The sequence below is a fragment of the Larimichthys crocea genome, chromosome III, assembly GCF_000972845.2.
Source record: "Larimichthys crocea isolate SSNF chromosome III, L_crocea_2.0, whole genome shotgun sequence".
In the NCBI taxonomy this organism is placed as follows: Eukaryota; Metazoa; Chordata; class Actinopteri; family Sciaenidae; genus Larimichthys; species Larimichthys crocea.
Genome location: NC_040013.1, coordinates 22,713,811 through 22,725,611, shown reverse-complemented (window position 1 = coordinate 22,725,611; position 11,801 = coordinate 22,713,811). Strand labels below are relative to the sequence as shown.

Sequence of the window (11,801 nt, the reverse complement as noted above, 5' to 3'; positions counted from 1 at the left end):
TTTTCATATCTTAACAGTCATCACACACAACTTGCCTTTCATTTACAAAAACACAGGTGTCCAAGCATACCGAAATGCTCCAGGTGAGGCTCGAACTCACAACCTGGCATTGCTCTACACGTGTACTGTCTTTAAGTACGCGCGCTGCCGATTGCGCCACTGGAGCTTTGAGCTGTAGCATTATTGGACTGTCCAGCTGACGAAATCCAGAAATGAGACGAGCTGAGCTGATAAATGTTGTGTTTGATACACAGGTGCGATGACTTTTTCATGCTGGGTTTCACACTCAGCATGTTCTAGTTCACTGGTGAAGTTTCTTCAAAGTTCAGTACAGTCGTCCCTCGCTATCTACGCATTTCACTTTTCGCGGACTCCTGTTCGCGGATTTGTTTAGTGTAATTTTGCATGATTTTTTTTTACAGCATACTGTACAGTATGAACGCGCATTGTGTTCTGCGTCCTAAATTGGCTAAGGGAGAACCGCACGTGTTCTGCGTCCTGATTATATTAAGGGAGTACTGTACCAAATGCGTTAAAGTGTGATAAGTGTGTGGTTAGGGGTTTTACGGCCTTAAAACATGTATAATAATTGTAAAATTACTCACGGGTTCGTTTATTGCGGGTTTTTTGAATCATATATAAATATCATAAATAATTACATAAATAATAAAATTAACAGTTGGAAATTTTTCTACACTTCTAATTTAAATCAGAGACAGATCATGGTTACAGGAGCTAAACCTGGGCTCCAGTGGCGCAATCGGTAAGCGCGCGTACTTATAAGGACAGTACGCTGTAGAGCGATGCCGAGGTTGTGAGTTCGAGCCTCACCTGGAGCATTTCTGACGCTATTGGACACCTGTGTTTGTTCCCAAAGGTACTGTTTGTTGTAATGAAAGGCAAGTTGTGTTTCGATGACTGTTAAGATTGAAAACATGTTGGAAATACCGAAAAAATAGTTTAGAACCCTTATACACATTGGAAATTGTTTATTTTATTTGTTATTATTTATGATTGTTTTTGCTCATTAAAATCTAGAAAGATCAGCAGGAGGTTAAAGGTCAGACAGTGTGTACTGCAGCTCGAAGAACTAATGAACTATAGAACAGCCTGAGGTGTAAAACCCAGCATGAAAAATGTCATCTGCACGTGTGTATCAAACATATTTATCAGCTCAGCTCGTCTCATCTCTGGATTTTTGGCAGCTGGACAGTCCACATTAATGTTACAGCTCGAAGCTCCAGTGGCGCAATCGGTCAGCGCGCGGTACTTATAAGACAGTACGCTGTAGAGCAATGCCGAGGTTGTGAGTTCGATCCTCACCTGGAGCATTTCTGTACGCTATTGGACACCTGTGTTGTTCCCACAGGTACTGTTTGTTGCAATGAAAGGCAAGTTGTGTGTGATGACTGTTAAGATATAAAAACATGTGGAAATACAGAAAAAATAGTTTAGAAACCCTTATACCGCATGGAAAAAAACAAGCTCAAAATAAAGCGGTATTGCGCACTAACCGATTGCGCCACTCGAGCTTGGAGCTCCAGGTTAACCATGATCTGTCCCAGATTTAAATTAGAAGTGTGAAAAAAAAGTTCCGATTGTTTATTTTATTTGTTATTATTAATGATTGTTTTTGCTCATTAAAATCTAGAAAGATCAGCTGGAGGTTAAAGGTCAGACAGTGCGTGCTGGAGCTCCAAGCTCGAGTGGCGCAATCGGTTAGTGCGCAATACCGCTTTATTTTGAGCTTGTTTTTTTAATTTGGTTTCCATGTGGTATAAGGGTTTCTAAACTTTTTTAATTTGGTTTCCATGTGGTATAAGGGTTTCTAAACTATTTTTTCTGTATTTCAACATGTTTTCATATCTTAACAGTCATCACACACAACTTGCCTTTCATTACAGTGTGGGAACAACACAGGTGTCCAATAATGTACAGAAATGCTCCAGGTGAGGCTCGAACTCACAACCTCGGCATCGCTCTACAGCATACTGTCTTATAAGTACCGCGCGCTTACCGATTGCGCCACTGGAGCTCCGAGTTTCAGCTCGCTAGTTAACCATGATCTGTCTCTCATTTAAATTAGAAGTGTGGAAAAAAGTTCCAACTGTTAATTTTATTTATTTATTATTATTTATGATTGTTTTTGCTCATTAAAATCTAGAAAGATCAGCTGGAGGTTAAAGGTGTGTACAGTGGTCCCTCGTTTATCGCGGGGGATACGTTCTAAAAAACCCGCAATAAACGAAATCCGCGAAGTAAGTTTTACAATTATTATACATGTTTTAAGGCCGTAAAACCCCTAACCACACACTTTTATACACCTTTTTACACGCATTTTGTACAGTACTCCCTTAATTAATCAGGACGCAGAACACATGTGCGGTTCTCCCTTAGCCAATTTAGGACGCAGAACACAATGCGCGTTCATACTGTACAGTATGCTGTAAAAAAAAATCATGCAAAATTACACTAAAACAAATCCGCGAAACAGTGAGTCCGCGAAAAGTGAAATGCGGTATAGCGAGGGACGACTGTACTGAACTTTGAAGAAACTTCACCAGTGAACTAGAACAGCCTGAGGTGTGAAACCCAGCATGAAAAATGTCATCGGCACCTGTGTATCAAACAACAACATTTATCAGCTCAGCTCGTCTCATTTCTGGATTTCTGGCAGCTGGACAGTCCACAATAATGCTACAGCTCAAAGCTCCAGTGGCGCAATCGGTCAGCGCGCGGTACTTATAAGACAGTACACTGTAGAGCAATGCCGAGGTTGTGAGTTCGAGCCTCACCTGGAGCATTTCTGTATGCTATTGGACACCTGTGTTTGTTGTAATGAAAGGCAAGTTGTGTGTGATGACTGTTAAGATATGAAAACATGTTTAAATACAGTAATAATAATTCATAAACCCTCATACCACATGGACCAAATAAAAAAAACAAGCTCAAAATAAAGTGGTACCGCGCGCTAACCGATTGCGCCACTGAAGCTTAGAGTTTCAGCTCGCTACTTAACCATGATCTGTCTCTGATTTAAATGAGATTGTGGAAAAAAAAGTTCCAACTGTTCATTTTATTAATGATTGTTTTTGCTCATTAAAATCTAGAAAGATCAGCTGGAGGTTAAAGGTCAGACAGTGTGTACTGCAGCTCAAAGAAACTTCACCAGTGAACTAGAACAGCATGAGGTGTGAAACCCAGCATGACAAATGTCATCTGCACGTATGTATCAAACATGTCTCATCGCTGGATTTTTGGCAGCTGGACAGTCCACAATAATACTACAGCTCGAAGCTCCAGTGGCGCAATCGGTCAGCGCGCGGTACTTATAAAACAGTATGCTGTGGAGCAATGCCGAGGTTGTGAGTTCGAGCCTCACCTGGAGCATCTTGGTACACTCATGTTTGTGTTTACGCCTGTCCACCACAACATGATGGAAAACATTCAGGTATTTATATATTTTAGTTTTTTTGTACTGTTGAGCTTCATCTGATCTGTAAAACTTCTAAGGGGTAAGCTGTGTTCTAAATTATCAGCCTCACATGACTCGCTAAAATTCAAATATTTTTGCAGAGGAGTAATTCCCTGAAGACCTGTAACTCTAACACCAACATGTATTTTGATACTCTTGGTTTCTGCTCCTTAGGCGAGCTATTCCCCCCCCAAAATGACCTATGACATAGAGTACATGCATATTTCCTTTCAGTCTGTGTCTGAGCAGAGCTTTTGTTTGAGTTCCAGGACTCTTATCCAGCTTATCAACTTTAAACACGAAAAAAAGTGGTAAATATTTACCTGCCTGTTACGGACTTATACAAAACTTAGAGTGTCACCTCAGGTTACAGTTGTTCTTGCAGCAATTTAAGACATTTCAATAAAACGGCACATTTGAAAAGGTGTAAAAAAACAAAAATAAACAACACCATGGGCGTGGCCCAGGAGAGCAGTGCCAGGTGAGTAAATGACACAGGTGTCGTGTACGTGTGCAGTAGTGCATTGGACCCCGAGGACACGCACACACACCCAGAAGACAGGTGGATGCATCCGCCCGGTTCAGTGGGTGACTTCAATTGTTTAGTTTTGCAACACAGAAGCGCATGAATGTCTGAGACTAATAAAAGACAGCTTAAAATCATATATGTCAACCTCATATGTGGCGATAAATGAAAAAACACCAATGTTAGTAGGTTTAATTCACCATAAGTTGTATAGATAAGAGAACGTGTGTATGCAGGGAGTGTCAGGAATCGGTGTATCAGTGTGAAATTCTTCACATGTTTCAGTGAGGACGTGAAGCAAATTAAACAAGGACTCAGTCAGGTTGACATCTATATCTTGTTTTAATCTTGAGAATACAAAAATGGCAAAACTATACAAATTTCAGCTGGAGGTCTTATACCTAAAAAAAACAAAAAAATACAACTCACCATCCTTTATGTACTGATGATTTCTTGGCATTAATTCAGTATGACAAAAGAATTCTAAAAAAAATCAGTGAGAGATGTTTTTTTACGACTTCCACAAACGCCTTTCAGCCTGTTCACAGATCACAAAGGGAAGATGAACGCTCTGATGGCAGCAAGAGGCAAATATCAAGTAACAAAACAGGTTTTAAATTTCATTCATATAATAGAGTTCACCCGAATCACAAAAAAATAACATTTTTTTGCCAATGCAAAAACAATACAATAGCGGTGAATGGGGTTTCATTTGTGGTGCTCGAAACATTAAAAAAAAAAGAAAGAAAATCAAGCGGTAATTTGTCTTTTCAGAAACAATGTCAATGGTTACAGTGGATAAACCTACTTTCGGGTCCAAGAAATAGTCCCGATAAATCCGAGGCTAACCACATTGGCACTAGCAGTCTAGAATATGTTTTGTTCTTGTTTGTTTTATTTTGGTGATCTAAGCTAACCAGCTGTCAGCTGTAACTTCATATTGAAGGGACAAACATGATGGAGTTGGATCGATCCAAAGCACTTGCACTCTTGCTTTTCTGTTTCCTTGTGTCCTTTTGATTCATTTATTAAAATATATGTATTATTACGCAACAAAATCCAGTATAAAAAAATATATCTGTTTAAGGCTCAACGTGGATGATAGTACGAGGAAACGTAAAATTAGAGATTTTATTTAATGCTAGTGATAATTTTGTTCCAAATTCCATGGTCCTCTAAAAAGACTAAAAGTATGAGACCTCTTATGTAGGTTAATAAATGATCAGTGGCTAAAGAATGATAAGTGGTTCATATATTGATCTTGTGCCTAACACAACATTTCATAGGAACATGTGATATTTGTAGGGTAAAACTCTTCGTTTACTTTCATTATTCATTCTCATATTCATCATTTTATTGGATGGTACTTCTTTAAAAAAATCCCCCACCCGCTCAACCTTCACTTAACATTATTAAATGTTCCAATAACGAGGCTTAAAAACCTTCACGAATCCGGCCAGGTTGATGTCACCACACGTACACGCAAACATACACACATACATAAACACACATACAGGATGCACACAGCACTTTCTTCACACGGGTCGCTCTTCAGAAGTTTTTCCATCGGATGGCGGAGAGGATGGTGTGGATGAAGTAGAGGAGTGTGGCCACGAAAGCAAATACCTGAAACAAACAAACACGCACATAAATAAATAAAGTCCTTCTACATTTTTCTGACACTCACATTTAACAGAATAGTTCAACATTTGGACAAATATGGAAGCTGAGGGTGTCAGCGCGTTTGTTGATTTGCATGGAGGAATTCTATATCCGAATTGTTCCTTAGTACGAGTATTTATTTAGCATCAGGACATCAAAATATTACATGTACATGGACCCTGATTTGTTCAGCAAATCACAGTCTGCAAGCAGTTAGCTGCAACCAACTTTCCAAAAAGAGAGTCCCTAACTTAACAAAGTTATGTGTGCCTATCTCATTGGTCCAAAAACTGTTAGGGAGCGGCCCTGGTTTAAACTTGGCTCTCCCTTGTTGGTGCACAGGCTGGTCCCAGTCTCTTGGCACTCAGCTGCTCCAATCGTTTTCAGCCAGCTTGCTAAAGAGGAGGAAATCCTAAACTCCCCCTTGGATGTTCAATTGTACCTAGTCAGTGATCTGAGACCTCTATCTTACAGTATGCCTCACATGACTTCATACTGAACTTTTAGGGGGTTTGACTTTTTGACCCTGACAGTATCTTGTCCCTCTGTTAATCAGAGTAGCCCTCTGTTCTACAGATCCTGTTTCAGTCAGCTGACAGAGGTGGCTTTCTGCTCTATGGATCTATAGAAACCAGGGTGATGAGTTTGCAACTTACAGGTCACACATTACGAATATAAAACATTTTATTCTAACAAGGGTAACGGCTATCCTGGCTCCGCTCTATCCGAATCCTCAAAAACTGTTGGTGTACCGGTTTTTAGTCTTGTTCGCGAACTTATTGGAATACTTTGTGTAAACAAACAAGATAAAACAGGTAAATTAGTGAGTTTGAGAACTGCTGGTAAGTGGATTTAGTTTCCCTCTGTTTGCAGTCTTTGTGCTGTAGCTTTATATTTACAGACCATCCTCTATCTCTCAGCAAAAAAGCCGATTTTGAACTATTCCTTTAAACCGTATGACAAATCAAGCTGTAAACTGGCTGCAGACATGTAAAGAACGTCAATCTGTCAATATCTGTTTGTTATTTAAGTGCTGGAAATCAGTTCTCACCACAGCAGCGATGTCAATCTGGTATATTCTTAAAACGCCGTACTTCTTCAGCATTGTGATGTAAGCCAAATCAACCCCTGCACTGAGGTAGAAGAACGCCGCCAGGCCGTGGTAAGCAAAATCCTGGACACACACACACACACAGAGATTAAATAATATTGCAGCATGCTTATATTATTATTAATTATTATTAATTTCTCTCTCAGGTCTTACAGCAGCAGCCCAGCCGGAGCTGTTCTTGTGACCTCCAGCGACGAAGATGATCATCCAGAGGAAAGTCATGACGAAGCAGAAGACGGAGACAAACATCACCCAGCCCAGAGGGTTCGGTGGATCCACGTGGGTCGACGCCACCAGGATCCAAACCAACCCACCAAACACCTGCAAAGAAAGAGAGGTTATTATGGTTTCTGATATTTTGGATATGTGTTTGTTTGTGGAGGAGAGGCTGGGTTGGCATTTAAATGCAGGAGGGGGAGAGGTGTGAGGACGGCTCAGGAGAGCAGTGCCAGGTGACCTTAAATGACAGAGCTGGAGCTCTTTGTGTTATCATAGCGCATTGCACCCAAAAAACAGACAGATGCACCCACCTCATTTGTTGAGATTTTGTGAATGACCTGTTACAATGGGGTACTATTTAGTTTTGCAACACAAAAGTGCATGAATGTCTAATTTCATGGCAATCCATCACAAAAAAAAAGATGAAAAGCCACCAACGATAAGTTTAATTCACCAGAAATGTCACGCTGCTAACGTGCCTAAACGTGAATATTTAAAAACGTGTGTGTGCAGTGTATCAGGGAAGTTGTAAACCACACCACATCCGTCTGGGACACCAGATATATTAAAACAGTCTGGGTGTATAGTTTTACACAGATCTAACTTTTTTAGAAACGCTTTGCAAGTTAATGCTTGTTTGTTTTCTCCTTTTTCGGGTTCCCACTGTGACAGTAAGTCACTGAAATCCTGCAATTACTCTGAAATAACTGCTGAGATTGTGAGAGTGTGTTTTGCTACTTAAAATGACCTTTGGCTTAGGGGCCATGCTATCTTTCAGTCTAATTGGGCTGTGCTGCGATCCTGTTTAAAGCAGATGAAGGAAAATGAAGAACTTTGTCGTCATTACTGGCAAAAAGAAAGACTGACCGAGTGTCTGCTTAGCACCTGCTGAGGTATCACTGCCATTATTTTGACTGGGACATTAGGTCACCTGTGTTAGTGATTCAAACATTACCTGGATGCAGGTCGACTCACACAGTTATTTGTATTTACTTCAAGATTAAGCTTCATTTTTTTGCCTCATTTGTGTCTGTGTTGTCCTATTAAAGTGAAGAGGCCAAGAAACAGCAGCGACGTATAAAAGCTAAACTATAAATTGGATTGCATACAGTCAGCAAATATTAAATCTCTGAATGTGGACTGAACAAACACTTTCTATACGTATGGGCGGTGTTCGATAGAATATTAACCACTGGTACTGATACTGAGTCATAACTAACATGGCGTCTGACCACAAGTCACACCTGATAATAATTCAGACGACTGACGCAGCTCTAGTCGAGAATCAGCTGTTGCAAACAGTAAGTTCTGATTCCCGTTTGAAATATACATGTGCACTGAGAGGATATTTGTCCTCCAGTCAGATTTACTTCTGTGGCTGATTGATCACACTGACTCAGTTTTGCATTATTGGGAATGAGACGTTGATGATTGTTGTTACTTTCAGCCAACAGATAAGGGAGGGGGGGTTACAAAAAGCCTCAAGCCAGATGCATTTCTTGTTTTTCTAACTGGCTACATTAATTCTGTTTGTTTTGGGGACAAAATAGACTTGTGTGTGTGTGTGTGTGTGTGTGTTCTACGAGTTGGTATGATAAAAACCAAGTCACCAAAACAAATTGGAGGGCAAATTCAGAGATGAGAAGAGAGAATTTCTCAGTTTTACTGCTCACCATAAACTGTGACAAATACAAATACTGGTCAGATCACTGTCTTTCCATTTCATTCATGCATATGATGATAAAAGCGGAGGAAAACACTGCACACATCACCTGTTCAGCATTGAATCAATGCATAGTCATGTCTTGCATGTTCATGTCTTCTTCTCTGGTCATTCAGGTGAGATTATTTTCCCTTTTTTTCACAATGCACGATTAAGGAAAATGTATTAAATTGAAATAACATGACTAGGTGTCGCTATATTCTTCTTTTGTTTAGCTCTCTTAGTAAAATGCTCTTTTGTTTTACACTAGAATTTTCTCATCTTGTATCAACATGAAACCATGAAAGGAGGTTGCCAGTGAAAATAATCCACCAACATGCTCATCAGCGAGTCAGAGCCCGATAAAAGAGGCTGTGTGTTGTTCTGCCCAGGCGTTAACACCCAAAAGATACACATCTTATCATCATCTTGTCATATTTCAGGATGTATATGTTTTTGTTTCGCTTTTTTTGACAGAACAAGATACCCTCTTTAGACTTTTGGCCCTTTAAAATGTGCACAGACTTGTTTTTATGTATCTCTAAGTCAGAAACACGACTAATTAAGACGATTCTTAGTGCATCATTTTCATCCCAGCCCTTCCCTCGATGAAAAGAAGCCAGGATAAACAACCTCAAATAAATTTACTCAGGGGGCATTTTAACACAGACACCTTCCGTGGTCCAGTTATTTTTCCTTGCGGTTATATGAGCTAGTTTTCTATCTTTTGTCATCGTTCAGGGAGAAGAAGAGTTGGCCGCATTCTTTCTTAGATTAGTAGCACAGATACAATATGAGTGAAATGTGAGATGTGAAAAGACGTTATGAGAGGTGCTCCTCCCATGATGAGGAACATGTTTCATCTCACCATTTTCACCGAAAGTCACATTTTTTTGCATTGCACTTTTCATCGAAAGAGTTTTCACTTCACACTTTAACTAACATCGTATTTATTCGTAGATATAGCAGCACAAAAAGTCTTCTTTTTTAGGGACTAGCGTTTGACTTTGGCCATGAAGGTATCACATCATGCTGGCATGAGCTGTAGCCAAAGAATTCGTGTTATAATTTGGGCTTTTTTTTAAAAAAAAGGTCATGAATTTTGGGTTAATAAAAGTTCATTCGCTCGTTGATCTGAGGCTCCAAACAGTTATTAATACTGAGTCTATCAATTGCCCCTTTTCCCCTTAAAATGACTGCAAAATAAAACATTAAAAAAAAATTCAAAAATCAATCCAAAATGGAAATAATCCTACGTCATCATCCACTCACCATTTCAGGCAGGTAAAATATATCCGGGGCCGTGGTGCATATCTCCAGTCCGCTGGGCAGGCTCCCCATAGGCTGAGCAGTAGTTGCAGCCATCTCTGCCTGTTCTGCCTTCTCCCGGTACTGAGTCAACAGTGAGCAACCTGCCCTCCTTTTCTGAACCAACTAAGCAGCAGCAGGTGTTTCTGACTCTTATAGGAAAGCTAAGTTAGCAGACAAACCCGTTCCGCTATTGTGAGTGAGAGATCCCTTCCCACAGCTTCTTGCACCACCCATCATCTACCTCACCCAAGGCTACATGGTGTTTAATGTGAGCTGGTGATCTGTGAAGGGATTTTGAAACAACCCGAAAGAGGAATTTTGTGCCCTGTGGCTACCGTCAAACCTGTGCGGCTGAAATGTCGACACTGTTTGCTGCTTAGTAAAGAAACGGCTCGTTGAGTTTTGGGTTGCGCTGACTTTATGAGGCTTTCATCGGGAAAAGAGTGCCTGCAGCCTTTATTTGTACTGCACACAGTGGCTATAACAGAAGTTTCTTTTCAAAACATAGATGCTCATGATTGGCTTTGTAGATAAATCATTTTAACCTTTGTGTTTTGGTGTCTTTCAGCCCTTTTTCTGGGGGGGTTTACGACACACCTTTATTGTTTTGGTCCACTCTTACTTTCATCAACCATTACCAGCCACAGCCAATGCAAAGGACCAGAACCAAATAGAAGACAGACAAACGTAATGCCGGTAAACATAGTTGAGCAATTAGTTGTTTCTCTCAGGAATTGGAGGAGACCAAACCAGAGCTAAAAAAGACAGACACTATCGGACTTATTTGCCAACAAATAGAATATCAAATCAAACTAATAAAGTGATTTACATTTCACTCTTCTGCTCATAGGTTTGGGCTGTTAGATAGATGCTGCTTTCAAGTTGAGATTCAGGACATTAAAAAACAAAAATTAATTAATACTTTCCAGGCAACATTGTCTTGTGATGAACTGACATCATGTAAGAAAAATCTATAAAATGTTGCAGAATAAAGAAGACAAGAGCGTAGGCACACACGAAATACAACATGCACAGTAGACATTACATGTTCACAGGCACTATTTCAGTTAGAGGTCATTGTATCTGTGATAAATGCAGAAGTCTTGACTGGAAACCTGATAGATTCAGACATAGTAACCCAAAGAACTCGTGCCCTGGAGCTATGTAATACTAACACCACACAATAAACCATTATGTGGCTCATTGTCTTTGCTAAGAGGGATATCAAAGGTTTCACATCAGAGGAAGAAGATTGGTGTTCTTTATTATGTTTTGCAGAGAATTGGTTTAATTTAAACTGAAGCAGCTTTCTTTGACATATTTCCAGGAGATTTTAAAATAAAGCCTTGACATAAGAGTAAGGTGCATGTGTGTATGAAGATCAGTGTTGATGATAGAGAAACAAACCTGTTTACAGACTGTGATCATTAGTCACCAAACAGAAAAAGCCACAATGTCTGAATTTACAATTGATTTATTTCACATTATAGATTCCAAAAAAATGAAATGAGTGAAATCATCGAAATATTTACATCCTCAGATTTTTGGAAGTTGAAAATAAAAATGCAAAAATAATAAATCATACATCCAAACTGAGCCTTTTCGAGGAAAGAAAAGAAAAGAAAAAACAAACAAACACTAAAGTTATTGTATTAAAAATGAACAAAAAGACTAATGGTGTTCAACAGGGAGAGTTTGTATTCCTACATTTATCTTTTGTTTATCATAAACATCGAGAAAACATGCAGGAAACAAAGTGCATTCCCCCATCCAGTCTTTTAGTTGTTCAAGGTTT

General features: G+C 39.6%; 1 protein-coding gene and 4 non-coding genes across 5 annotated transcripts; 3 read left to right on the top strand and 2 right to left on the bottom strand.

The window, feature by feature from the left end:
- Window positions 1–1,237: 1,237 nt before the first annotated feature.
- trnai-uau (transfer RNA isoleucine (anticodon UAU)) lies at window positions 1,238–1,331 on the top strand. Its single transcript has 2 exons — window positions 1,238–1,275; window positions 1,296–1,331. It is a non-coding gene; the product is annotated as a tRNA-Ile (tRNA).
- Window positions 1,332–1,941: 610 nt separating this feature from the next.
- trnai-uau (transfer RNA isoleucine (anticodon UAU)) lies at window positions 1,942–2,035 on the bottom strand. The gene is made up of 2 exons: window positions 1,998–2,035; window positions 1,942–1,977 (listed from the first exon to the last, which is right to left on the bottom strand). It is a non-coding gene; the product is annotated as a tRNA-Ile (tRNA).
- Window positions 2,036–2,709: 674 nt separating this feature from the next.
- trnai-uau (transfer RNA isoleucine (anticodon UAU)) lies at window positions 2,710–2,803 on the top strand. Its single transcript has 2 exons — window positions 2,710–2,747; window positions 2,768–2,803. It is a non-coding gene; the product is annotated as a tRNA-Ile (tRNA).
- Window positions 2,804–3,296: 493 nt separating this feature from the next.
- trnai-uau (transfer RNA isoleucine (anticodon UAU)) lies at window positions 3,297–3,390 on the top strand. Its single transcript has 2 exons — window positions 3,297–3,334; window positions 3,355–3,390. It is a non-coding gene; the product is annotated as a tRNA-Ile (tRNA).
- Window positions 3,391–4,324: 934 nt separating this feature from the next.
- Window positions 4,325–10,205, bottom strand: LOC104939557 (myelin and lymphocyte protein). The gene is made up of 4 exons (XM_010756110.3): window positions 9,968–10,205; window positions 6,928–7,095; window positions 6,715–6,837; window positions 4,325–5,627 (listed from the first exon to the last, which is right to left on the bottom strand). Exons 1-4 carry the CDS (start codon window positions 10,058–10,060, stop codon window positions 5,553–5,555), a joined length of 459 nt encoding a protein of 152 aa, XP_010754412.1. The 5' UTR covers window positions 10,061–10,205; the 3' UTR covers window positions 4,325–5,552.
- Window positions 10,206–11,801: the final 1,596 nt, after the last annotated feature.

What these genes read in the sequence shown, in the direction of transcription:
- LOC104939557 (XM_010756110.3), bottom strand. Translation starts at nt 10,060, where the DNA reads ATGGCTGCAACTACTGCTCAGCCTATGGGGAGCCTGCCCAGCGGACTG. An exon ending in GCTCCGGCTGGGCTGCTGCT is followed by an intron (nt 6,838 to 6,927) that starts GTAAGACCTGAG and finishes GTGTGTGTCCAG; the next exon opens with GATTTTGCTTACCACGGCCT. An exon ending in AGATTGACATCGCTGCTGTG is followed by an intron (nt 5,628 to 6,714) that starts GTGAGAACTGAT and finishes TGTTTGTTTCAG; the next exon opens with GTATTTGCTTTCGTGGCCAC.